Source organism: Prunus avium, chromosome 2 (assembly GCF_965620075.1).
Source record: "Prunus avium chromosome 2, drPruAviu1.hap1.1, whole genome shotgun sequence".
NCBI classification, from domain to species: domain Eukaryota; kingdom Viridiplantae; phylum Streptophyta; class Magnoliopsida; order Rosales; family Rosaceae; genus Prunus; species Prunus avium.
The window spans coordinates 35,353,351-35,374,623 of NC_142285.1; the positions used below are offsets into that span (position 1 = coordinate 35,353,351).

At 36.3% G+C, this 21,273-nt stretch overlaps 4 protein-coding genes across 5 annotated transcripts; 2 read left to right on the plus strand and 2 right to left on the minus strand.

The window, feature by feature from the left end:
* The first annotated feature begins 6,179 nt into the window (after positions 1 to 6,179).
* On the plus strand, positions 6,180 to 9,958 carry LOC110751805 (BTB/POZ domain-containing protein POB1). The gene is made up of 6 exons (XM_021952327.2): positions 6,180 to 6,756; positions 7,631 to 7,756; positions 8,152 to 8,273; positions 8,361 to 8,424; positions 8,552 to 8,831; positions 8,940 to 9,958. The coding sequence occupies exons 1-6, from the start codon at positions 6,492 to 6,494 to the stop codon at positions 9,751 to 9,753; spliced, it is 1,671 nt and encodes a 556-aa protein (XP_021808019.1). The 5' UTR covers positions 6,180 to 6,491; the 3' UTR covers positions 9,754 to 9,958.
* A 798-nt stretch (positions 9,959 to 10,756) lies between these two features.
* LOC110751808 (CURVATURE THYLAKOID 1A-like protein) lies at positions 10,757 to 13,554 on the minus strand. Its single transcript, XM_021952329.2, has 5 exons — positions 13,279 to 13,554; positions 11,734 to 11,831; positions 11,460 to 11,567; positions 11,220 to 11,291; positions 10,757 to 11,042 (listed from the first exon to the last, which is right to left on the minus strand). The coding sequence occupies exons 1-5, from the start codon at positions 13,421 to 13,423 to the stop codon at positions 10,977 to 10,979; spliced, it is 489 nt and encodes a 162-aa protein (XP_021808021.1). The 5' UTR covers positions 13,424 to 13,554; the 3' UTR covers positions 10,757 to 10,976.
* Positions 13,555 to 16,403: 2,849 nt separating this feature from the next.
* Positions 16,404 to 18,014, plus strand: LOC110751806 (uncharacterized). Its single transcript, XM_021952328.2, has one exon. It carries the CDS (start codon positions 16,928 to 16,930, stop codon positions 17,852 to 17,854), a length of 927 nt encoding a protein of 308 aa, XP_021808020.1. The 5' UTR covers positions 16,404 to 16,927; the 3' UTR covers positions 17,855 to 18,014.
* Positions 18,015 to 18,260: 246 nt separating this feature from the next.
* LOC110751736 (GDSL-like Lipase/Acylhydrolase superfamily protein) lies at positions 18,261 to 21,033 on the minus strand. Of its 2 annotated transcripts, XR_015833419.1 has the most exons (6): positions 20,662 to 21,032; positions 20,013 to 20,228; positions 19,756 to 19,913; positions 19,065 to 19,329; positions 18,512 to 18,830; positions 18,261 to 18,436 (listed from the first exon to the last, which is right to left on the minus strand). XR_015833419.1 is itself a non-coding variant. In XM_088247830.1 (5 exons), the coding sequence occupies exons 1-5, from the start codon at positions 20,912 to 20,914 to the stop codon at positions 18,562 to 18,564; spliced, it is 1,161 nt and encodes a 386-aa protein (XP_088103956.1). In that variant the 5' UTR covers positions 20,915 to 21,033; the 3' UTR covers positions 18,261 to 18,561. The 2 variants fall into 2 exon arrangements, 1 of the variants encoding a protein (XP_088103956.1); XM_088247830.1 differs by having other exon boundaries at positions 18,261 to 18,830; positions 20,662 to 21,033.
* Positions 21,034 to 21,273: the final 240 nt, after the last annotated feature.

The window sequence follows — 21,273 nt, forward strand, 5'->3', positions numbered from 1 at the left end:
TTCGACAGAAAAGTATGAAGGTAAAAATGTAACTGTCAATAATAAATGTTTTATATTTTAAATCATAAAACAAAATAATAGAAATAGATTTTTGTTCTTCACCTTCACTAGCTTTCTAACACATAGAGTTTATTATTATTATTTCTAATTAAATTGGTAATTAGAGTAAAAATCTACCCATGGATCAAACGGTGAGCATCATGACCCCACCAACCATCACTCTTGAACGGAGAATCTAACAAAAACGTACAGATGCTTTTATACCACCATCATATTTTCACTGTTTTCTGCAACGTTAATTTAATAAATTTGGTACAATCAAGAAAGAAACTTAAACATATTAATATCTAAACCAATCCCAAATGTATGATTCCATTAATTCTTTTGCCTTCTTTATTAATCCATAACATTCACATTAGCGCAAAAGCCAACTGATTTTAATTAATAATAAATAAAAACAAGTTCTGCATCCAGACGCATCCCAAACCAGAAACCAAAATCTAGCCGTTGCAGCGCCAGTGTACCACTTACCTATTTCTAAGAGTCGGCTTTCTCTTCAATATCTAATAGTTATAGATTTTCTATTAATACCATGAGTCTGATTTTTGTTGCCTTTATCAAAAAAGAGTGATGAAGAAAGATGCCCTTGTCTGCCATTACCAGTCTCTGTTTCCCAAACAAACCCATGAATGATGCATCCAACTTTTGTCAGAAAATTAAACAGAAAATCTAACCCTCAGATTTTCTTCACGGCCCCCATTAATGTCTTTATTTATTTCTCAATCCTATCCTGTGGTCCTTTCTCACCTACTAGGGTTTTTACCCATTACTTCTATCTCTATTTAAAGGCCCTTCAGACCCACCATTTCTCCTCACAACTAGAGCAACCATTTGGGCAGATTGGCATCTTTTACCACTTTCTCTTTTCTTTTCTTTTCTTTCTTCTTTTTAGTTTGTCTTTTTGGTAGCATTTCTTGTACTGTTTGAGGGTTAGTTGGGAGCTTCCTTTGGTCCAAAACCAGGAGGGAGAGATGGTTTACGCTGCTGCTGGTTCATGGATACCTCTGGGGTGCGCACGTTATGAAACTGAAGTGCGCAGCTTAAGGGTTTGCATGACCTAGGAGATGTGATTGCCTTCTCCTCTCCTTACTTGGATTGAAGGGAGCTCCATATTGGCCTCTCTCTCCCTTCTCTCTCTCTCTCTGCTTTATTTCAGTTTCCCTGTTAATGTTTTAGAACTATATATATATATATGCACTTTGAATTTGATATCTAAACCTATATGGTGTTCTTTGTTAAGCTTTGGTGATTTGCAGGATCAATCAGAAAATTCATGTTGGCGAATCTGAATAACTTCAAAACCATGGACATGCAGATCCAAGGGACCAAAAGCCATGTTAATTTCTCTTTTGTTTGTCATCTACAAAAATCAGATGTTTCCACATTTTCCATGGATTTGTTTTAGGCGTTTTTCCAATGTGTGTAACTTTGTACTTTAAAATACATTAACAAGATCCATCGATCTACGGTTTTGGATCTGTTCTCAAATGACTTGAGAAACTATTCGAAGGAAGAGACTTTGTATAAAGCCATTTCTGTATTAAAAGCTCATACATACGCAATGCCAAATTAATGTTATTTGTTTCTTACTTTTGTTGTAATCTTACATTGGTTTTTCGGGAGATGCTCTAATAAGTATTTTATGTTAAGAATTGATTCCATATTTTTAATTTTGACGGTTGGATTGCATGTATATTATATATTAAGGGTTTGTTTGGAAGTGATTCTGGATAGGCCAGAATCACTTCACGGGAGAACCATCTTCCATGTGCTTTTTCTATTAATCACTTTAAATGATTTAAGTTATTCTGCACAAAAGCACATTTCATGTACTTTTCTATAAAATTATTTAAAATAATTATATAGAAAAATAATTCTCTATAGAAGTACTTTTTGGTCTATTTAAAATCATTCTCAAACGAGCCCTAAAATACCTACACATTTAATTTCTAATGAATGCAATATAATTGTCGAAATTATGTTGGCACTTTCACCTTACAAAGCTCGATTCTTGCAGAAAATAAAGTCCGATTTCGCTCCCGGAGCCGTATTTTGAATACCTACATTATACATAGCAGACGTACTACATGGTTTGACTGGGTCAATTGCCTAGCTCGATAAAGGAATATTAATATTTTGATAATTTAACCGCGGGAATAGTTCATATATTTTAATCAGATTTTTAGTAACATGCATGTGGATGCTGGCCGTCCATCTCTATCTAATTTTGTGCCCTTTTGTGAACTTTGAGGTGGTCGGTCAAATGCACCGTTTTTTATTTTTATAATAAAAGACCAAATTTTATTGAAACAGCAATTCTTAACTCTAAGCTCTTTTCTGCAATCCGATAGATAAACTTGAAACGCGTCCTCAACTCAGTCGATGATATATTATATAGCAGCATATAGAAAAGTTTGCTTTTTCTGCGGTCTAACAATTTGATCGGCTTTTATTTAGGGGGTTGATTGGATGTGCTATTTCAACAACACGTGCATGTTTAGGATAGTGTACATCAAAGAGGAAATAAGGCAAATTCCGGTCAAAAGATTACATCAAGGTAAGCGGAGCTTATGGGGACTATCTGTTTAAAGGTCATACCACCACTACCGTCCTACCAATCAAACTGTACTAACGTCTTTATCCAACTAACTCGGTGGATTATAGAATCACATTGTGAACGTCATTGTATATATTATATATATATATTTCATTGAGAGATCTCTTAAATAACTTGACCCACTCCGCATTGTATTTCACTAATTCAAACTGTCTATTTTGTAGATATTTATTCGAAGATCATCTCTATAAATAAATAAAAATCACTTGAATCCGATTTCATTTGACTACTCAATTAAATGATTGAAATTTAAGTATTTTCTTTAAACATCGTGTACTCATTGATTTTGTTAGTCTCAATTAGATGCCTTAATAATTTTCAATTTGCATGATTTTTTGCAAGAGACCCTAATAGGTGTCCCTCAAATAAAATTATTTGAAGGATCCCCAAATTTCGGGAAGTTGATTTTTCTAGTATAGTAAAAGGAAATCCCCAAGTTCTCGAAGGCAGATTATCCAAATAATGGAAGTTTGAAGAGTTCTTCAACTGGAAGTTTCAAGCTTAATTATATGTCTTTCGCATATATAGCTCGATCCTCCTTGAAGTCTATGGACTGTTAATTTAACTTCTTCAAGTCTATGAACTCCAAAAAGAGTGCAAGACCATCCCAACTTCTTTTTTGGATCTGAAGACTATCCGAACTTAAAACAGAATCCCTGGACGGTGCCTGCACGGCAGGACTTGGTGATTGGGAATAAGGTAGGATGTTTATGGTCTTACCGACCAATATTTTTGGTTGGCACCTAACCTAACTATATATTCTACTCTTCTTACCCTACCCAATACATTGTTTGTACACATCTTGGTTGGACATAATACCATTACCAAACAAAAGAATCTAAGTTGGACCATTAAATTGCATTTTTCCTGTCCAGACTTGTGTACTGAATCTGATATTACATTTTATATATGTAACTGTTTGGTAGCACAGCATCCAGGACTTGGCCAATGATCTGAGCCCGGACTCAGTAGACCGAAACGATTGCGAGCCGGCGGCCAATAAACAATGTTAATTAATTTCGTCGTTAAGGATTTGGCAATGGCATGCAAATTGATCATATTTTTATCGTTTAAACCGTGTGTACAACGATTGACTTTAGACGTTACCAAGAACTCGGAATTGTGTACAACGGCTTAATTGGTCCCTTCAAGCCTTCCACACGACATTAATTTATGAGACCAATTCCATTCATGGATGGAGGGGCTTTCTCGTGGCCTCCCCGCCCATCACAACCAACCATAGCATGCACTAATTTTAATTCTAACGAAACACCCATTTTGGAGAATGGGAGATTTGGTTTTTTTTCTTCCATATTTTTGTTTTGAACACAAAATAAAAATAAACTATAAGAAATAAGTACACCGTGATCTTCAATCATATTGTATATACGTGCCATATAATACAATTGAATGAAATTCTTGTAATGATGGAAAAAAAAAAACACCATCATTGCAAGAATTTCATTAAATAAAGAATAATTTTTTATTTATTATGTGTTAGTAAATGTGGGGAAGTCAGGACACAAGAATTTGAATCCTTTCAATATCTATATGTTAGTAAACACAGAAGAAGCAGAAATTGAAATCATTACAATACTCATTCCTAATAAGTAAAAACATGCCACAGCTAATTTAATGAAATTCCTACAAGGGGAATGCTAGCAACTTTCTCTCTAACATTCTTCCTTTTTTTCATGACATGTGTCACTTTCTTTACACTTAAAACAATGTAATTAATGAATTAAGCAAGCTAACATTTATTTTCCAAATTTACACTTATTATATGTATTTATTTTAATATTTCCCTAAATTTATTATTCTAATTTTTTACAACTTTCTTATCACCTTGTTAAAAAATTAATCAAGAAAAAACGTTTAACTTTTTTAAGACTCCAAAGGGAATAAAGAGACATTCAAATAAGACTTAAAAAATTAAATAAGAAAAAATGTTAGTTTTTTTTTTCTTTTCTAAAAGACTCCAACAAATGAGACTGACCTAATTAATGGTTTAGAAAAAAAAGAATTCAATAGTTAGACTTGGCGAATTAATGATTTGAAAATGCAATCAATGAACTTACTTTGAAAACAAACTTCGTTTTGTGGACATCTTTTGTCTATATAAAAAAATGATCTTTCTTTTGTGGATTGTTTTTTTTGAGGTCATTCTTGTGTTAAAAAATAAAACACGGACGTTTTCCCTCTAACAAAACATTTTCTTTTTAGAAAATTTGTCATTTGTTTTTTTTTTTTTTTTTCATTTGCGAAGAGAGTTGTAAAAATATTTGGATAGATTAAAGGACAATATATTTAATAAGGGTAAACTTGGAAAACAAAAGGTGGTTTGTTTGATGTATTAATATCATTGTTTTTTTTTTTTGGTGAAAATTAATATAATTGTTTTAAGTGTATGGCAAGTGACACATGTTATGAGCAAAAAGGAGAAGATCCATAAGAGAAGGTTGAAGAGAAGGTTGCTAGCATTCCCCTTCTTGCAACGGTGGAAAGAAAACACCATCATGTTCTAAATTATTCTTTATTTTGCTTAATCATTTTTCTTATCTTTTTATTCTAGTTGTTTACTATTTTTCTATAATTTTTTTATTTTGAATATTTGCAATTTACAAGGTAATTTACAACTTACAAGGCAATGTACGGTGTAGCCATTCTAGGAAAAGGAAAAAAAGCTTGTCAAGGTAATTTACAACTTACATCTAGAAGAAAACCCATAAATGTTCCTTTTTCCATCTAGAAAAAGCTCTAGTTTAGTATTTTACAGCATGTCATAAAAAGCAAATTGCAGCTCTTCCTTCATGTCACTTGCTTAGATTAATTTTGAGTTAATTACAGTTTAGTACTCTATAATTACATCCTGAAGACATGTTAGTCTTTACCTTCTTAATTTTTACAATAACATACCCTGGTCTTTTAAACTTGTTACAATATAATTCCGCCATTAGGGTTTCCGTCATATCTCTTCGTCAGTTATTTGTGTGGCATTGTGATTAACCCATAAATTTTCTTAATATAGTAACCACAGTTCATAAGCAAAAAGCAAATTATAATTTCTTCTGTTTTTTTCCCATTGGTCAGTGTCTTATCCTATCCAAACAAAAGAAGATAACACAATACTTCTCTATTTTCAATTTTCTTTCTTCTAGAATACCTTCAATATTAAAGAATTAATTACCGGAAATGCCAAACAAGATATGTACCAAAACCTAATGCAATATCATATGCCAATAATACTATAATCACCAAAGTTTTTCCCAAAATTTGAAATAGGAATTGATCTAACAAATTATATGAAATATGTTAGGAATAAATAAACTTATGAAAATACAAAATAAATAAATAATAAAAAATTGGAATTCGTTAGAAAGTGTAGATATTAGACATGATGTGGCCACCTTAATTGACCTGTCACGCCCTCTAATTACGTGTGTTTTCCTTGCTAACAATAAACTTAAAACTAAGAATCCAAGTCAGATACAGAAACTAAACTAAACCAAATCAAACCAAACCCAACCCAAATGACAGAAATTTCAGTCAAGAGAGTAACAAACAAAACCAAACGAGCACATAACAAAAGGGGTTGAGAGAGAGAGGAGGGGTCATCTGCCGCTTCAGAGATTATATTATCACGACTTTATGACCCTCTCCCTCATCTCCTCCTCATTTCTCATTTGATTCAAATTCACCTCTCTCTCTCTCTCTCTCTCTTTCTCTCTCTCCTCACCCAAACCCCATCCCACCACCTCTCCCCGTACTCTGCCACTTCACCCTCTTCTTCTCTTCTGGGGTTTTAGGTTTTTGAATGATGAAGGAATTGAATACGGATCTATTCGACCCGAGATGTACGCTCATGGACCCCGACTCCCGGGACGCGACGCCGTCGGCCGATGCCGATGCCGACGACTTCGCCTTCGCCTTCAACGACAGTAACTTCTCCGACCGACTGCTTCGGATCGAGATCATGGGTGACACACCCGAGTCCAGACCCGATTCCGAGGCCTGTACCAGTATCGCTGATTGGGCCCGCCACCGGAAGCGGAGAAGAGAGGACATCAAGAAGGAAAACAGTACGTCTTCTTCTTTTCGTGCTTTTTAATTGTGTGGGTTGTTTGGTTATCGATGATATTCGAGAAAGTATGAACATTTTGGGGTTTTAGGGTTTCGTGTTGGGCGTTACTTTAGAGCTGTTTTGGGCTGAGAAATGGAAGAGTTGAAATTTGGTATTTGTTGAGGGCGACCATAGGATTCATTTTTGGAGATATTGATTATGGCCGAATGATTGTGTGCTTAAACTAATGGGAGAGCTTTATAGGACATTTTTCACTTCCTTAAAATCAATTTCAGATGCAACCAAATGGAAAACTTTTGATTGAGCTTATTATTTGAGGAGTAGTGCACATCTATGTCCGTTTCATTACTCCCTTTGTTTGTTTGGGTGCTGAGAAAATTGTGGAAATGGAAGTTAAGGGCACTTTAATTTCATATAAATTTTGATTCTACTTCCTATGTTGTCTGCCTCATATGAAATCGAAGTATTTGACTTTATGGAGCCATATGACTGCCCAAAGACTGACTGGGTTTGACCTTGAACCTATTGGAAACCAAAGTAACTAGTAAGTATGGGATTTTAATTTTCACTTTTTTAATTCATTTGTTCAACTTTTTTTGGCCTGCATTTATTCGACTTGGTGTTTCCCTGTATTATTGGGTAAAAGATACGGAAGCTTCTAATACACTGAATTATGGACAAGACAAAGGCATAATTGCCGTTTCTCAGTTGGTTTATTTTCCCTTTGGTTATTTCAGTTTGGGATTTCTGTTATCCGGTACTGTTCAGTCACATGCTTGCCTCTTCATTCCTTCAATTTCATGCATTTTGATTATGCTATGATGTATTTTTTTTTGGGTAATGCTGGTTAATGTTTTAGAATTTGTTTTCAGTTCCGGATCTCCCTGAATGCCCAGAGGAGCAAATCTTGAATGACAATCAGCCTGATATGGATGATTGTGAGGGTTGTGAAAATCAAGATGAGGAAGCAGTTGCAATGGTTGAAGAATCGCCTTCAGGTATTTGAATGCATCTTTAATCAATTGTGTGATTTTGAAAAGCACATAAACAAACAACCTTACTTGAATGGGATCTGTCCTATATGCTCGGACATATATGTTCTGAGTTCTAAAAAAACCCACCCAAATTAAAATTAAAATTTTAAAAAGCTGCTTCAATAGCATTGTGTTCTGCTTAGGTGTTTCATCTTCTATTGTGTGTCTAAGATTTCTTAGGTTTATGAGAATAATTACCGGAGTGAAACCCTAATACTTTAGTCTTAGTTCAGTATGTTATTGTACCTCTCTGTGAGCAAAGTTTACAGTCTTAGGAAGAGCTCTGCAGTTTAATTTCCTAATTTCCTAGGGTGTTATCATGTTGTAAGTTTTCTAAGCCAGAACCCGTATTCTTGTAGGGGATGAAGCTGCAAACAGCAATGATTCAGACTGGGGAATGGATTGTTCTACAGTTGTAAGAGTTAAAACTTTGCACATTAGCTCTCCAATTTTGGCAGCCAAGAGTCCGTTTTTCTATAAGGTGAATATCCTCTGGTGTTATTCGTTTTCCTTTAGTTCTTATCACTTGAAGGTTTTTCTCATTTACCCCCATTGTATTATTATGCAGCTCTTTTCAAATGGGATGAGGGAGTCTGAACAACGACATGTAACCTTGCGGATCAATGCCTCTGGTGAGAACAAATTTCAGAAGCTTACTATTATCTTTTATATTTAGTAAATTTTAGTGCTGTACGTCCATAGAAACTAGTTCCCAATGAAGTCACCTTACAATTGTTGTACTTGTTTTCCTGTGTGCAGAAGAAGCTGCCCTCATGGAGCTCCTGAATTTTATGTACAGCAATACCTTATCCACCACCTCAGCTCCTGCTTTACTGGATGTGCTGATGGCTGCTGACAAATTTGAGGTTGCTTCATGCATGAGGTATTGCAGCCGGCTGTTGCGGAATATGCCCATGACACCTGAGTCTGCATTGCTTTATCTAGAGCTTCCTTCCAGTGTCCTAATGGCTGAAGCAGTCCAGGCGTTGACTGATGCAGCAAAGCAGTACCTTGCTGCCCGTTACAAGGACATAAGCAAGTAAGTTTCCTTGTTACTCACATGTGAACTTAATCTACCAAATTTTTGTTAAGTAACATTGTTTGCTTTTTTGGGAGGTATATTTCTGACTTTGATTCTTTCAACCAGGTTTATAGAAGAGGTGATGGCCTTACCCCTAGCTGGAATAGAAGCAATTGTATCCAGTGATGAACTCCAGGTTGCATCTGAGGATGCTGTATATGACTTTGTATTGAAATGGTCTAGGACTCACTACCCAAAACTGGAGGAACGGCGAGAAATCTTGGGTAGTCGACTGGCACGCTACATTCGCTTTCCTTACATGACTTGTCGAAAGCTGAAAAAAGTTTTAACCTGTAATGATTTTGACCATGACGCTGCATCCAAGCTAGTGCTTGAGGCTCTTTTCTTCAAAGCTGAGGCCCCACACCGGCAGCGAATCCTGGCAGCAGAGGAGTCTGCTACCTTGAATCGTCGCTTTGTGGAGAGGGCATACAAGTATCGCCCTGTTAAGGTGGTGGAATTTGACCTTCCCAGGCAGCAGTGTGTGGTGTACCTGGACTTGAAGAGGGAGGAGTGCACAAATTTGTTCCCATCCGGACGGGTGTATTCCCAGGCATTCCACTTGGGTGGGCAAGGGTTCTTCCTCTCTGCCCATTGCAACATGGACCAGCAAAGTTCTTTCCATTGTTTTGGGCTGTTTTTGGGGATGCAGGAAAAAGGGTCAGTGAGTTTTGCAGTGGACTATGAATTTGCGGCAAGATCAAAGCCAACTGAGGAATTTATTAGCAAGTACAAAGGTAACTACACATTTACTGGGGGCAAGGCAGTTGGCTACCGGAACTTATTTGCCATACCATGGACTTCCTTCATGGCTGAGGATAGTCTTTACTTCATAAACGGCGTGCTCCATCTTAGAGCAGAGCTTACTATCAGACACTGACTTCTACATCATCCTGATTGTCGAAGCCGAAGTTTGATTTTCACCTCCAGGGACGAGTACGCCTGACCATTGTCATTTTGTTTGTCTGTGTTTTCTTTTTACCATCCTTTTCCTCCTAACTTGGAGAAGGCATTGTAATAACTAGACACATTGTAGCGCTCTCCGTTGGAGGCTTAAACTTTATTAGAACTGTTTATTTCTTGTTCCCGTGGACCATTATATGTAATGTATTATATCCACCCAAGTTCTTGCTCAACTGGTAATCTATCACTGTACGTATCAAAAACATTCCAAGCAGACTGGAAAAGTCTAACGGCTCACTTTTCATCTGGCTACGCTTGTTTTGCTTGCTATTGCTCACAAAGGTGACCTACCAAGTTTCTCTCATTGATTAATTACGGATACTGCTTGCCTCCTTTCTTGCAAATCAGTGTTCAAATGTGCAAAAATAATTCATCAAAAACACTCAAAGAAAAACTTATGGGCATAAAAAAGTAACCACAATTATCAAAGTTGATAGAGATCAACAAATATACTCTCTCTCATAATAGGGAGAATCAAATGGGAAAACAATAGCGAGAAAGTTAAAATAGAGGAGTTGAATTGAAGTAAATATTTTTATTCTTTTTAAAAACAAACAAACATTATCTAAGGTGGGGACTACATGATTAATCATTTTTAAAGTGATCAAGTAATAATTGAGAGATCGTTATAGCTAAAATTTGGTGTTTTTATAATTATTATCTACAGAGCATCATCTCCATACTCCGTGGAACGGAATTATAATTTTCAAAATTCAAAAACACTGGACTATAATTTTCTTTAAACTGTGGGCTGGTTAAACTTAAAAAATACTCGGCAAAAGAATAATTTCATCTCTTAAGTCCATCCAATTCTTAGACCCGAATGCGATGCTTGGACTCAAAGTCTTCGTTGAGCTGTGTTAAATTATATTTGCTAAACGTCTTGTAATATAGATTTTCAATTCAAACACAACTCACAATTTTGAAGATGGAAGTGGACGAGCCAACAGACCCACTGACATAAAATTGTCAAATATTATTCCAAAGATGGAAGTATGGAAGTACAAGACTAACAATCAATCACACAAAACCTATTTTAGATTACAGGATACAAACGCCTCTTACGGTGGAGATACAGAAACAAAATGAAACGACGGCAAAGATAATTATGCTTGACTTTCGCCGCGCAGTCATTACGATCTATTCAGTTCCAGCAATCTTCTTCTTCAATGCTTCAATGTCCGTAGCTAGTTCTTTTCTGCTTGACTGAGGGTAATAGCAATACAAATTGCAGTTGTTAGAAGAATTATGGGGTCTACATGCCAATTCATGTGCTTTAGCTAAATTGCTTTCAGGTGCTCAATTGCAGAAAGCACAGATGTTGTCATAGTTATTAAAAGAAAACAAAGATATACAACTTTAAATTGAGAGTTTTAAACTTGCCTTGAAGAGTAGGTAACGGTAGACAAACCATCCAGTGTAACCTAGCCCTACCAACTCCAGGACCTTTGGAAGCTGAAAGTCAATTCAGAGTAGTTCAATTAATTTCTAAACAGGAGATAATGCAAACACACACACACGCACAAAGTTGTAAATTGAAATATAGATTCATCATTTCCATAATCAAAATAGATTCTAAATTGCAAAATCTAGAGGCAACTGGTTTCAAAAGAAATCTCTTACAAGTGGCACTGAATTGACGGCACTAACAACTATTGAAGACAACCACACAGCGACTATCGCCCCACCTCCATACAGAAGTACTGTGGACTTGTTTTCAACTGCATCCCACTGGTAAGGAGAACATAAAGGATATCATTTTCAAACAAACTAAGGGTTTCACTCAATCAAGAAAAGTCGTAAGCAGCAGAAACTTAGAAAAGGATTATAAAAAAGATTCAATACAAAGGGTAACAACAAGCTTCTTGCAATTATACGGTGCCAGCTTATTTCTTACCTTCTCCTTCAAGTCTGTTAACAGCTCACCAGTGTCAACGGAAGTGGATGTCTCTTCTGAAGATGATGCTCTGATCTGGAGAGAAAGCCTCCGGGATTCTTTGAAAGAAAAACAATGCTTATTTAAGCTTAAAATTTTGATTCAATTTTAAACAGCTTATATAAAGAGAAACAAGTATTGGAAAAAAAAAATTATAAGAAATCAAATCTAAATATCAAATAAATAGTGAAAACAATTAAACAAGGAAAAAAGTATAGCAATTAGTCACATGTACAAACAGCCAAAATGCACAAAAGGGCAAAAACAAAAAGGGTACGGAAATTAGTCCGGCTTAGGTAGAATGAACTAAATTGAATTAAATAAATGCGACCAATCAAGTTTGGGTTCTGCCATACCAAAAAGAGAGAAAAAAATCACACTCCAAAACTATTTTAAACGTCATGTTCGTTTGTGTGTCTTGGATTACATGTACAGAGTTGCAACAAATCTTGAGCAATATATGAGATTGGTCGATTGAAACTCCTACTCTGACTGTTGGTTTTTCACAGAATGGGGTACCCCAAGGGCTAATACCCACACCTATCGCAGAAACTACCAAAGAAACAAGATATGCATCCACTTGGCTGCGGTGGTGGTATTCCCAGTTCACAATATGAACCCTAAGGTTCCATTCTCCTATCATTGGCTGACCAATGTATGTGAAGTGGACTTGGAGCATGGAAAGTTATAACAATAACTTTTAGTTCATTTACTTGGAATGTACTAAATCAGCGACAAGCCTACAATTTTTAAAGTGCCAACACATTTAAATAGATGTTCAAAATCAAAAAGCTCCAACACTCCCAACTATTATATTCCCACCCTTAAAATCTATTGAGGCTGAGTTCAACATGAAACTAAGGATGGAATTCTGCAGGCGCATTATAAGGAAAGAAGGGACTATTACGACTATTGAAAACATAATCAACTCAGATACATCCATTCCTTGTAACTTCAGCTTACCTTCATTTTCAGTGTATTACAGAAATGCACCAGATCCCTCCTAATCATTGCCTCTCAAATAACATTCATGCCATCAGCACATAATAGAAGACATTATGTTCATCTCAATCAACACCCTACTTTCAAAAAACGAATAGCAAGGTTCAAAACCTGTGCTTTAAGAACCAGAGGCAAGATTTACAGCCCTTATATTCTATTTACCTTTCTCCTACATCTATTAGCTGGAGAAATAAAGGAAAACACCAGAAAACAGAATCAAAATTCTTACTTTATAAATCCATAAAGAACTTAAGCAGAGCAAATACTTGACTTGCACTAAGTCAACTGCAGCTAGCTGATAATTTCATTGAACCCAACAAAATTAATTCACAAATAAATCAAAAATCCCAAAAAGTTTCCCTCTCTCCCACATTTTATCAGCAGCCAAAAGTCGCAACGAAAAGAGCACACACATAGCTTCAACAGCACAAAATTGAAGAAAACCCCACAAAAACCGGCTACATAAAAATAATACAAAAACACAAAAGACAACAAAAGTAGTACCTGGAAAGGCTTTAAGAGGGAAGGAAGATGTGGTGGGCGAGAGGCGAGGAGGGAGGTAAGGCAAGGCAGAGCAGCGAGTGGGTTTGGCGGGGAGACGCGGCATGAAGACGGCGGTGGTCGCCATGGATGAGGCTGTCGCTGCCATGATATTGAGTGTGTACTCTGAGAGAGAGTCGTATCCTCAGCTGCTTTGCCTCTTGCCGTCTGACTTTGTTGATTGCTTTGTTCACTTGCAAATGATTTTTTTCCTCGAAGTGTTGGGTGTTGGGTGTTGGTTCGCTCATTATCTTCGGTGGGTTGTATTCCTTCCTCAGACTCATTGGATAGTTGACACGTGGACTTTTAAACCTTTTTGATTGGATGATTATTTATCTGAAATCCACGTTTGGGGTCTCCCTTTCTCAAGCTCAAATACAAAGTGATCTCTCTCTTAATTTGCAATACTTCTTTTTTCTTTTTTCTCCTTAGGAAATGAAGAACAAAGATTCTAACTTCTGTTGCAAATGTGAAAGATGAATAATCCACTAATTAGATTCTCTATTTCTTATAACTGGGAGAGAAATAAGAGTTATATAGAAAGAAATAAAGAGAACGAGTGTATGTATACACAATACGTCGTTTTCGTTTTTGTTTTCTACGATTAGAGTAAGAAGTTCATAGCAATATCTTGGTAATATAGATTACTTACATTCTACAAAGAGGAGGTAGTGTATCACCCTATTAAGATTTGGAACCCTTATTATGGAGAATATTTGGATTGTAAAAGTGTTTGTTCATGTTTGGTACAAAACCTAAGAATAAAAAAGAACGTAAAATGGGTATGCGAGAGAGATGAGAATAATGGGGGTGTTGAAATGTTCTTTTTTGTTCCAACTATATGAACATTTTAATTAGAGCTTGTAATCAACATGTTTAATAGCATTTGTTCATACACCTTACAATCTTGTTTCAACTCTTTCTCTCTTCTAATAGATCGGAGATTCTGTCTTGGGTCTTTTCTTCTTCTTCTTCTTTTTTTTTTAAAAAACAATACGAACTTTTTTAGGCCATGATTATATTGAGGGAGAAAATTGTTATCAATTTCTTTCTTTATTCATGATGTATTGAATATTGATCAACCCAATTGAGCCAACTATGGGCTTCTTTGATGGGCTTCTTAATGAACCACAGCCCAATTGAGTCGGTGACCCACCCGGCTCAAAAATCCAATTGATCCGAGATTCTGTCTTGTGTGCTCATCTAAGCTGACCAATGCATTGACTAAATATTATATACTAATACGACAGTCTTAACAACAACGGAAGCACCAATCTTTAATTATAATCAAACGGCCCAATAATGATTAATAACCGAAATAATTCCATTGCTGACAGTGATCACTTTTCCTTCAAGACCCGGCATGTATTAAACTATGCATTAGGTTTTTAGGTGTTTTTTATTTTTCGGGTTTTCAATATGATTTTTATAATTAGATTTGTTGATACTCCAAATTGGATCAATGATTGCCCAAATAACTCTAATCTGTAAGGGACTTGTAGCTCAAGTGATTACAAATATTTATTCATGCACTCGAGGTCCTAGATTCGATTCCCCCTTATCTCAATATCACTTGTAATTTTTTTTTTTTAAACTCTAATTTAAAATCTTAAGAGAGACATCGGTGCAACTTAAATAAAGATTTTCGAATGCTTAAGTAAGTCGGGAAATTAAACTTTAATGCACCGATAACTTGTAATTAACAAGTGGCTCTTAACCTTCCATAACATCTCCCTTTGATGTTCTCACTATTGAGGTGATATTAAGTGTCATAACTCATTGATAGTGTCAGTATGATTTAGTCTAAAAAACGATCAATTTTAATAATAATAATGGTGACAGGTGACTTTCTGTATTATCAATTTTAATTCTGCAATGGTGATGAGAAAAATGATGTGAACAAAGAAATGGTAGAGGTGGGGAAGAAGTATAGACAACAGATGGAATTTTGAACTTAAACTTATTTGCAGTTTTTAAAATTTCATTTACAAATCATTGTATGTATTTTTCTTATTTTTTCCTCTCCTCTAGGGCATTACTAAATGGAAGTCTTTTTTTGTCTTCTGTTTTATGTGCTCTAAAATATTAGTTGTTTAACAGTTGAGAAAGTCAATGCTTTTAGCAATAAAATAAAAACATGTTATATAACGTTTTTTTGGTACAAGTTAAGGAGATGGGTGTTTCTCTCACACACACAAAATTATGAATTTATGATGTCATTGAGGTTCGAATCTAAGACCACCTAAGGTCTCCAAGTTAAGGTCATTTTCTACTAGATTAGACCCCTTTGGCTATGTTATATAACGTTGGAAGTCATAAAATCCTCACCAACATGATTGATTAAGAATATTAAATGTAGCAACAACTCTGTTAAATAAAATTACAATTTTATTAAATTTCACAGAACAAGTCTCATTATTTTCCTATTTATTCATCATTGTGGTTGGACCTTAGAATCCGTACCTGTTCCTTAATTTTAAGGACGGGATAAGACATTTGAACCAGAACCACTAGGTCCACTACAAAGGCCAACTCAATTGCAATATATTATCAACAAGACCCTTCTCAAATCAAGGGACAGATCAGATTCCCTTGTGTAGTTGTATTGTATGTGTATAAAACTATTAAACCTTTGCATATAATTATAAAAGACATGGGGGTGGAGAGAGAGAGAGAGAAGAAATGTATATGCAGCTGTATGCACTATGAACATGAAACCAATAGGCTAATTTTTGTTTCTCAATGCAAAACCAAATATTTATACCCTCTGAATCATCTATGGGGTCTTTGGCCCTTCCATTTTTTCTCTTGTTTTTTATTTTTTTTATTTTGAATTTCCTTGAACCAAGGGGATCCCAAATCAGTTGCCTAAAATAGTGCTCAATTGTAGACTTTAGAGGGTCCAGAGCTTCTGTCTTTCTCCTGTGGAGCTATAACCCTCCAAGGCCTTGCTTGCACCCTCTGTCATGAGCAACCCAAGTCACTCTCTCTCTCTCTCTCTCTCTCTCTCTCCAACTAACCCAACTGACTATCAACCAAAATATAACCCAAAAAAGAAAACAAAAGAAAAGGGATAGTTAGTGATAATAAAATAACATATTAAACAACTCAATTGGACCCCTTCATCTAGCATGGCCTTCCATTTTCATATAATACACACAACACAACCAGACCTCTTCCAAATTCTACTCCCACATTTCTCCCTCACCCTCTCCAATACATCCCAATGCCTTCTATTTCCTAGGAAACTCCAAGAAGATCGCGACGAACAAATGCGATTTGAAGAATTCAGAGCTAGCAAGGCTGTCATTTTGAAGAATATTCATTTGGTGATGTGATTCTGGTTTACCTTCTCCAAACCAAAGCCAATGTCTTTCATTTCCAGGGCCTGCATCACATCATATCCTGCAGAACTTTTATTGCAGGATGATGATTCTTTATTGCCTTTGAGATTGTGGGTTTGATTAGATTTTTTTTATTTGTTTATGAATTGTGGGAGGTTTGTTTGTATAATATTAGGAGTTTTAATGGGTGTGGCATACAGATGGCTATATGCGGCTGCAATTCAAGAATTTAACAACAAAGGCACAAGAAGACTTTCAGGGTGGTATTGATGGAGTTCTTCAAAAGCTGGCACATCCTCTGGCTGATCTTTTCTCTGTCATTTTCATCATCATCATCTTTTGTGCAAGCCTCATATGGCTATGACCCTGAGTCCTTGAGCACTTTTTTCCATGATTATGCAAACACAAGTCTAAGGAACCCTCATACCGGCACGCTATACAATATTTCTCTCCCTGCTAATTTCTCTGGCATGGAAGCTTCATTTGTTAGGGTCCTTAGTGCAAAGTTTTGGAGTAGAGGGGCAAATTTCAGTTCATTTCAAATACCACCAAGGGTTATACCAATTCCTTATAAAAGAAGGCTAGCTATAGTGTTTGAGAATTTAGGCAATTGGTCTTCAAGTTACTACCAAATGTCCAATTACACATTGGTTGCTCCTGTTGTTGGCTTCATGGCTTATGATTCTCCAAATGCAACTCCAATAGGCAATCAGAAGCTCAATTTCACTACTCAGGGTGACCCCATTACAATCCGATTTTCGCATATTGATGCCGTGCAAGGGAAAAATGTGACACCACAATGTGTCCAATTTGGTGCTGCTGGGAGCTTTGAGATCAAAAACATGACCAAGGAAAATGAGTGCATTACACATGGTTTAGGCCATTTTTCCGTTGTTGTTCCATCTCCGCCTAGGCCAGCACCAAGTCCAGCCCCAATGCCAACTCCAGAGAAGAAAAAGAGGCATCGGAAAGGGTTGGGGAAAGGGTTTGTAGTTGGAATTGTGTTTGGGTTGGTTTTACTGGGATTGGTAATGATAGCCACATTCAAGTTATGGAGGAGGAAGAAACTTAAAGCTATGGAGAAGCAGTCTGAAAAAGATGTGGCCTTTGATACATTTTGGGTTGGAAGAAGTAAAATGCCTTCTGCATCAATGACTAGAACCCAACCATATCTTGAACATGAATATGTTCCTTGAGTACTTAAATCTTCTTTGTAGTTCTTTTTCTTGTGTACTTTTTCTTTTGCCATCCAAATTTGTAATAGTGAAAGTTATTTTAAATCATGAACTTTAGACTGATGACAGAAACCTTATTTTCTTTTTTGGTCAAGACAGAAACTTTATTTTCAAGTTTCAATTTCCCTGCCAAATGGGGTTGTGCAAAATTTGGTCAGTCAGTACTTTAGCAGTTCTTCAATTTGATCAAAGAATACATGCATGTTTGATTGGCTGAAATTAGGTTTAGAAGGGGCGGCAGCTTGGCTCTTGTGTCAACAACATTCATCAGATATATGTAAAAGACAAATCTAAGGTCGTTTGAGCAGAAAATGATTTGCATTTTGCAGCATTGGAAACTGAAAGTACCACATTCTACACAAGTCACTGAGCCAATCAATAAATTTCCTTATTTAAAGAGAGAAGAGACATGGTTTAATAAATAAATAAATAGTTCGATAACCTATCTCCATCAGTGATCAGTGAACACTGAAAGAAAAAGTCGAAGATTCCACATGCCGTTTTCAAGAACAAGCTTCCAGTGTCAACCAACAACAAAAGGCCCTGCTGAAAAACTGATCAAGGACATATGCTTTGGAAAACAAAGTTACGTTATTGCTTTTGAATAAATCATTTTACCTTATGGGGGCCGAAACCAGACGAGCCAATGTTTGAGAGCAAAAGATTGCTCAATTTAAAGGTTGGAGGTCACAGAAGTCGTGAAATGGAAAAGGAGGATCTGAATAAGAGCCATTGAGGATAGCCCATGTAACAAGCTTGTTTGCAGCTTCTGTGGCATGGACTCCATCCCAGCTTACATAGTTATAAGGATCACTACTAGCTGTTGCAGTCACAGTTCTCCCATTGATCACCTTTGTGTTTCCACAAAAAACTTTAGGGTCAAAATTGTAGGCACCACCCCCATGCCCACAACATGCTTTGGTACCATACTTGAGCCCTGTTTTCAAAAACAAAGCAAAACTTAATTCACATTGACATGGTATACTATATATATGTTATCAGATTATGAATCAGGATTATCGATTTAGAATAAAACCGTGCTTGATTCACAATTTAGCAACATAACATGTCATATATCATAAAAGCGATTATTACGAATTGTGTATATTTGTTTATAGCTATATATGTAGCCCAATTAATTAAGTGACAAAACCTTAGTTGGGAGGTATACCATGAGATGTGGGATGTCTGAAGAGCTCTAGCAAAACAGAGAAGGTGTCCACGTATATGAGGGAAGCATTTGGGAGAGAGCCTCTGGTTTGTCTGAGTGTCTCCTTCAACATGTTGTTGTAGTCTACAACTGCATTGTTGTAAGAAATCGAGCATCCAAACGCATCAAGTTCATAAGGAGGTAGCCCCACCAAAAATGATGGGTAGCAACCCACTGGTGCCAGATTAAGTACCAGAAATGCCCGCCCTCCTAAGGCATATAGCTCCTAGAAATTTTGAAAAGTATAAGCACAGCATAAAAGTTATACAGTTTTTTTTATATTTTTTTATACCATAAATAGTTTTTTTTTCTTTGGTTTCTCAAGATTAGCATGCAATTGTAAAAGACTTGTAACTCAAGTAATTAAAATTATTTACTAAGTAATGTAACACATATGGCTATACATCAAAGTCGTTATTTCCATCCCCATACTTGCCTTCGTACCCGTAATATTCAAATAGGTCCCCACCTCGCCCCATTACAAAAATACCAATTTATAAATGAGGACAATACTTAATGGGGATGGGATGAGAGCCGGTAATCGGGGCGAGTATGCCATTCTAATCTCTATTAAGGATTTCCTTGGAGTAAGAACCCTAATGAAATTTTGAGTTGTAGGCCCAGACCAAACAATATGAAAGTAGTCACTTACCTTGATAGTACCAGCAATTTGGGAGACCACTTGAGGAAGATATTGCTTCACCCCACCTACACCAATGGCTGCTAAATTGGAGGTGAAATCGTTTTGGCCAATGTAGAACGTGTAGAGTGATTTCCCGAAAATGTCCCGGGACGGAAGTCTCTTCGATTCTTAAGGAGCAATAAATTGAAATAGTTAGTACTAAGAAAAATCAAGGGTTTGTTTGTCATCTAACATAGTATTTAAAAATGTGAGTTTACAATATTCACCTTGTTGATCCCAGGAGTGTTCTTCAACTTGGGTCTTGAAAGCCTTCATTTGGTTGAGCTGGATGGCTAGAGAGAATGGGCTGATTCCAGTGACAAATAAGGACGTGTTTGGCAAAAGCACAGTAGATGCCAATGTAGCATAGTTGGCCCCATGTCTATAGTCGGATCCAATCGATTGCAGATATGGGCTTATGAATGGCAACCCTAGAGCTTGAGCTGCCAAGTTCAATAGATTCGAACACAAGAACTCAGTGCATTATAGGTAAATGTTTTTAATCACTTAAGCTACAAATTCTTCGTAGTTTGTTAATTTATTTTTAAGCATAAAATTAGAAACCAACAAATAGAAAATCAGTTGTGGGTTTCCCAAACAGTCCAAACTTTGTCCAGCTTGGAGTCTTTGTCTAGTGGTATAAAGTGGCCTTATAATAAAACAACCCTACTCTACTACTGGCCTGTCAAAGTAGGGCCTTTCCATGTCCTATATCCTAGAGGATGAGGAAAATATCAAAGCAAATGACAAAATTGCTGAACAAATACAAGCACATAAATAAACTAAGTCTCTGTTTGGATGAGAAAGAAAAATGGAAACAAAAACAGAAGATTGAATACAAATAAATGTTAGAAAAACAGTGTATGAATTAGTTACCCAGGAAATCAAGCATGAGCCTCCCATCTGTAGCCCGACCAACAGGTCTCTTGAAGTAGGTCATGCCATAGGGTCCAGATTGTGCTGGAAAAGCTGCCCAAAACCCACCTGTGTCTGAATTCGAGTCCCCGAAATTGAAAATCGCCTCAAACTCACATTTGGAATGACTTAAAAAACTCAGAGTTGCCACCATTGCCATCCCTGCGAGCAAAAGCTTCTGCAGGTCACAAGCTTTTGGCAAACGCAGTCTCATTTTTCTTTCTCAGAGCATGCAAAAGCTATTTTTCTCAGTGGGATTTTGATACTCCACTCACTCTGTGTGAAACAAGCGTCGTATGAAAAGGCTGAACCACATAATTATACAAGTTTCAGACCCATCAAAAATTTAGCATCATCATGTACTGTCGGTCATGCTGTGAAAATGTTTGTTGCCCACAAATTGACAATTATTTCTGATTAGTAAAATACTTTGAATTAATACCATCATATTATTTGTCGTTAATGGTTGAAATTTGGAAAAATGTTTATGTCCATGGATGCGTGTAGTTGTAGATAAATTTAAGATTTTGAATACCAAACTTATGTGATATGACTCTGATTTATATTTTATCG

What these genes read in the sequence shown, in the direction of transcription:
- LOC110751805 (XM_021952327.2), top strand. Translation starts at nt 6,492, where the DNA reads ATGATGAAGGAATTGAATACGGATCTATTCGACCCGAGATGTACGCTC. An exon ending in GGACATCAAGAAGGAAAACA is followed by an intron (nt 6,757 to 7,630) that starts GTACGTCTTCTT and finishes ATTTGTTTTCAG; the next exon opens with TTCCGGATCTCCCTGAATGC. An exon ending in CTTGCGGATCAATGCCTCTG is followed by an intron (nt 8,425 to 8,551) that starts GTGAGAACAAAT and finishes TCCTGTGTGCAG; the next exon opens with AAGAAGCTGCCCTCATGGAG.
- LOC110751808 (XM_021952329.2), bottom strand. Translation starts at nt 13,423, where the DNA reads ATGGCAGCGACAGCCTCATCCATGGCGACCACCGCCGTCTTCATGCCG. An exon ending in TAACAGACTTGAAGGAGAAG is followed by an intron (nt 11,568 to 11,733) that starts GTAAGAAATAAG and finishes TCTCCTTACCAG; the next exon opens with TGGGATGCAGTTGAAAACAA. An exon ending in CCGTCAATTCAGTGCCACTT is followed by an intron (nt 11,292 to 11,459) that starts GTAAGAGATTTC and finishes ATTGACTTTCAG; the next exon opens with CTTCCAAAGGTCCTGGAGTT.
- LOC110751806 (XM_021952328.2), top strand. Translation starts at nt 16,928, where the DNA reads ATGGAGTTCTTCAAAAGCTGGCACATCCTCTGGCTGATCTTTTCTCTG.
- LOC110751736 (XM_088247830.1), bottom strand. Translation starts at nt 20,914, where the DNA reads ATGAGACTGCGTTTGCCAAAAGCTTGTGACCTGCAGAAGCTTTTGCTC. An exon ending in GCTCATGCTTGATTTCCTGG is followed by an intron (nt 20,229 to 20,661) that starts GTAACTAATTCA and finishes TGAACTTGGCAG; the next exon opens with CTCAAGCTCTAGGGTTGCCA. An exon ending in CAGACATCCCACATCTCATG is followed by an intron (nt 18,831 to 19,064) that starts GTATACCTCCCA and finishes TTTTGAAAACAG; the next exon opens with GGCTCAAGTATGGTACCAAA.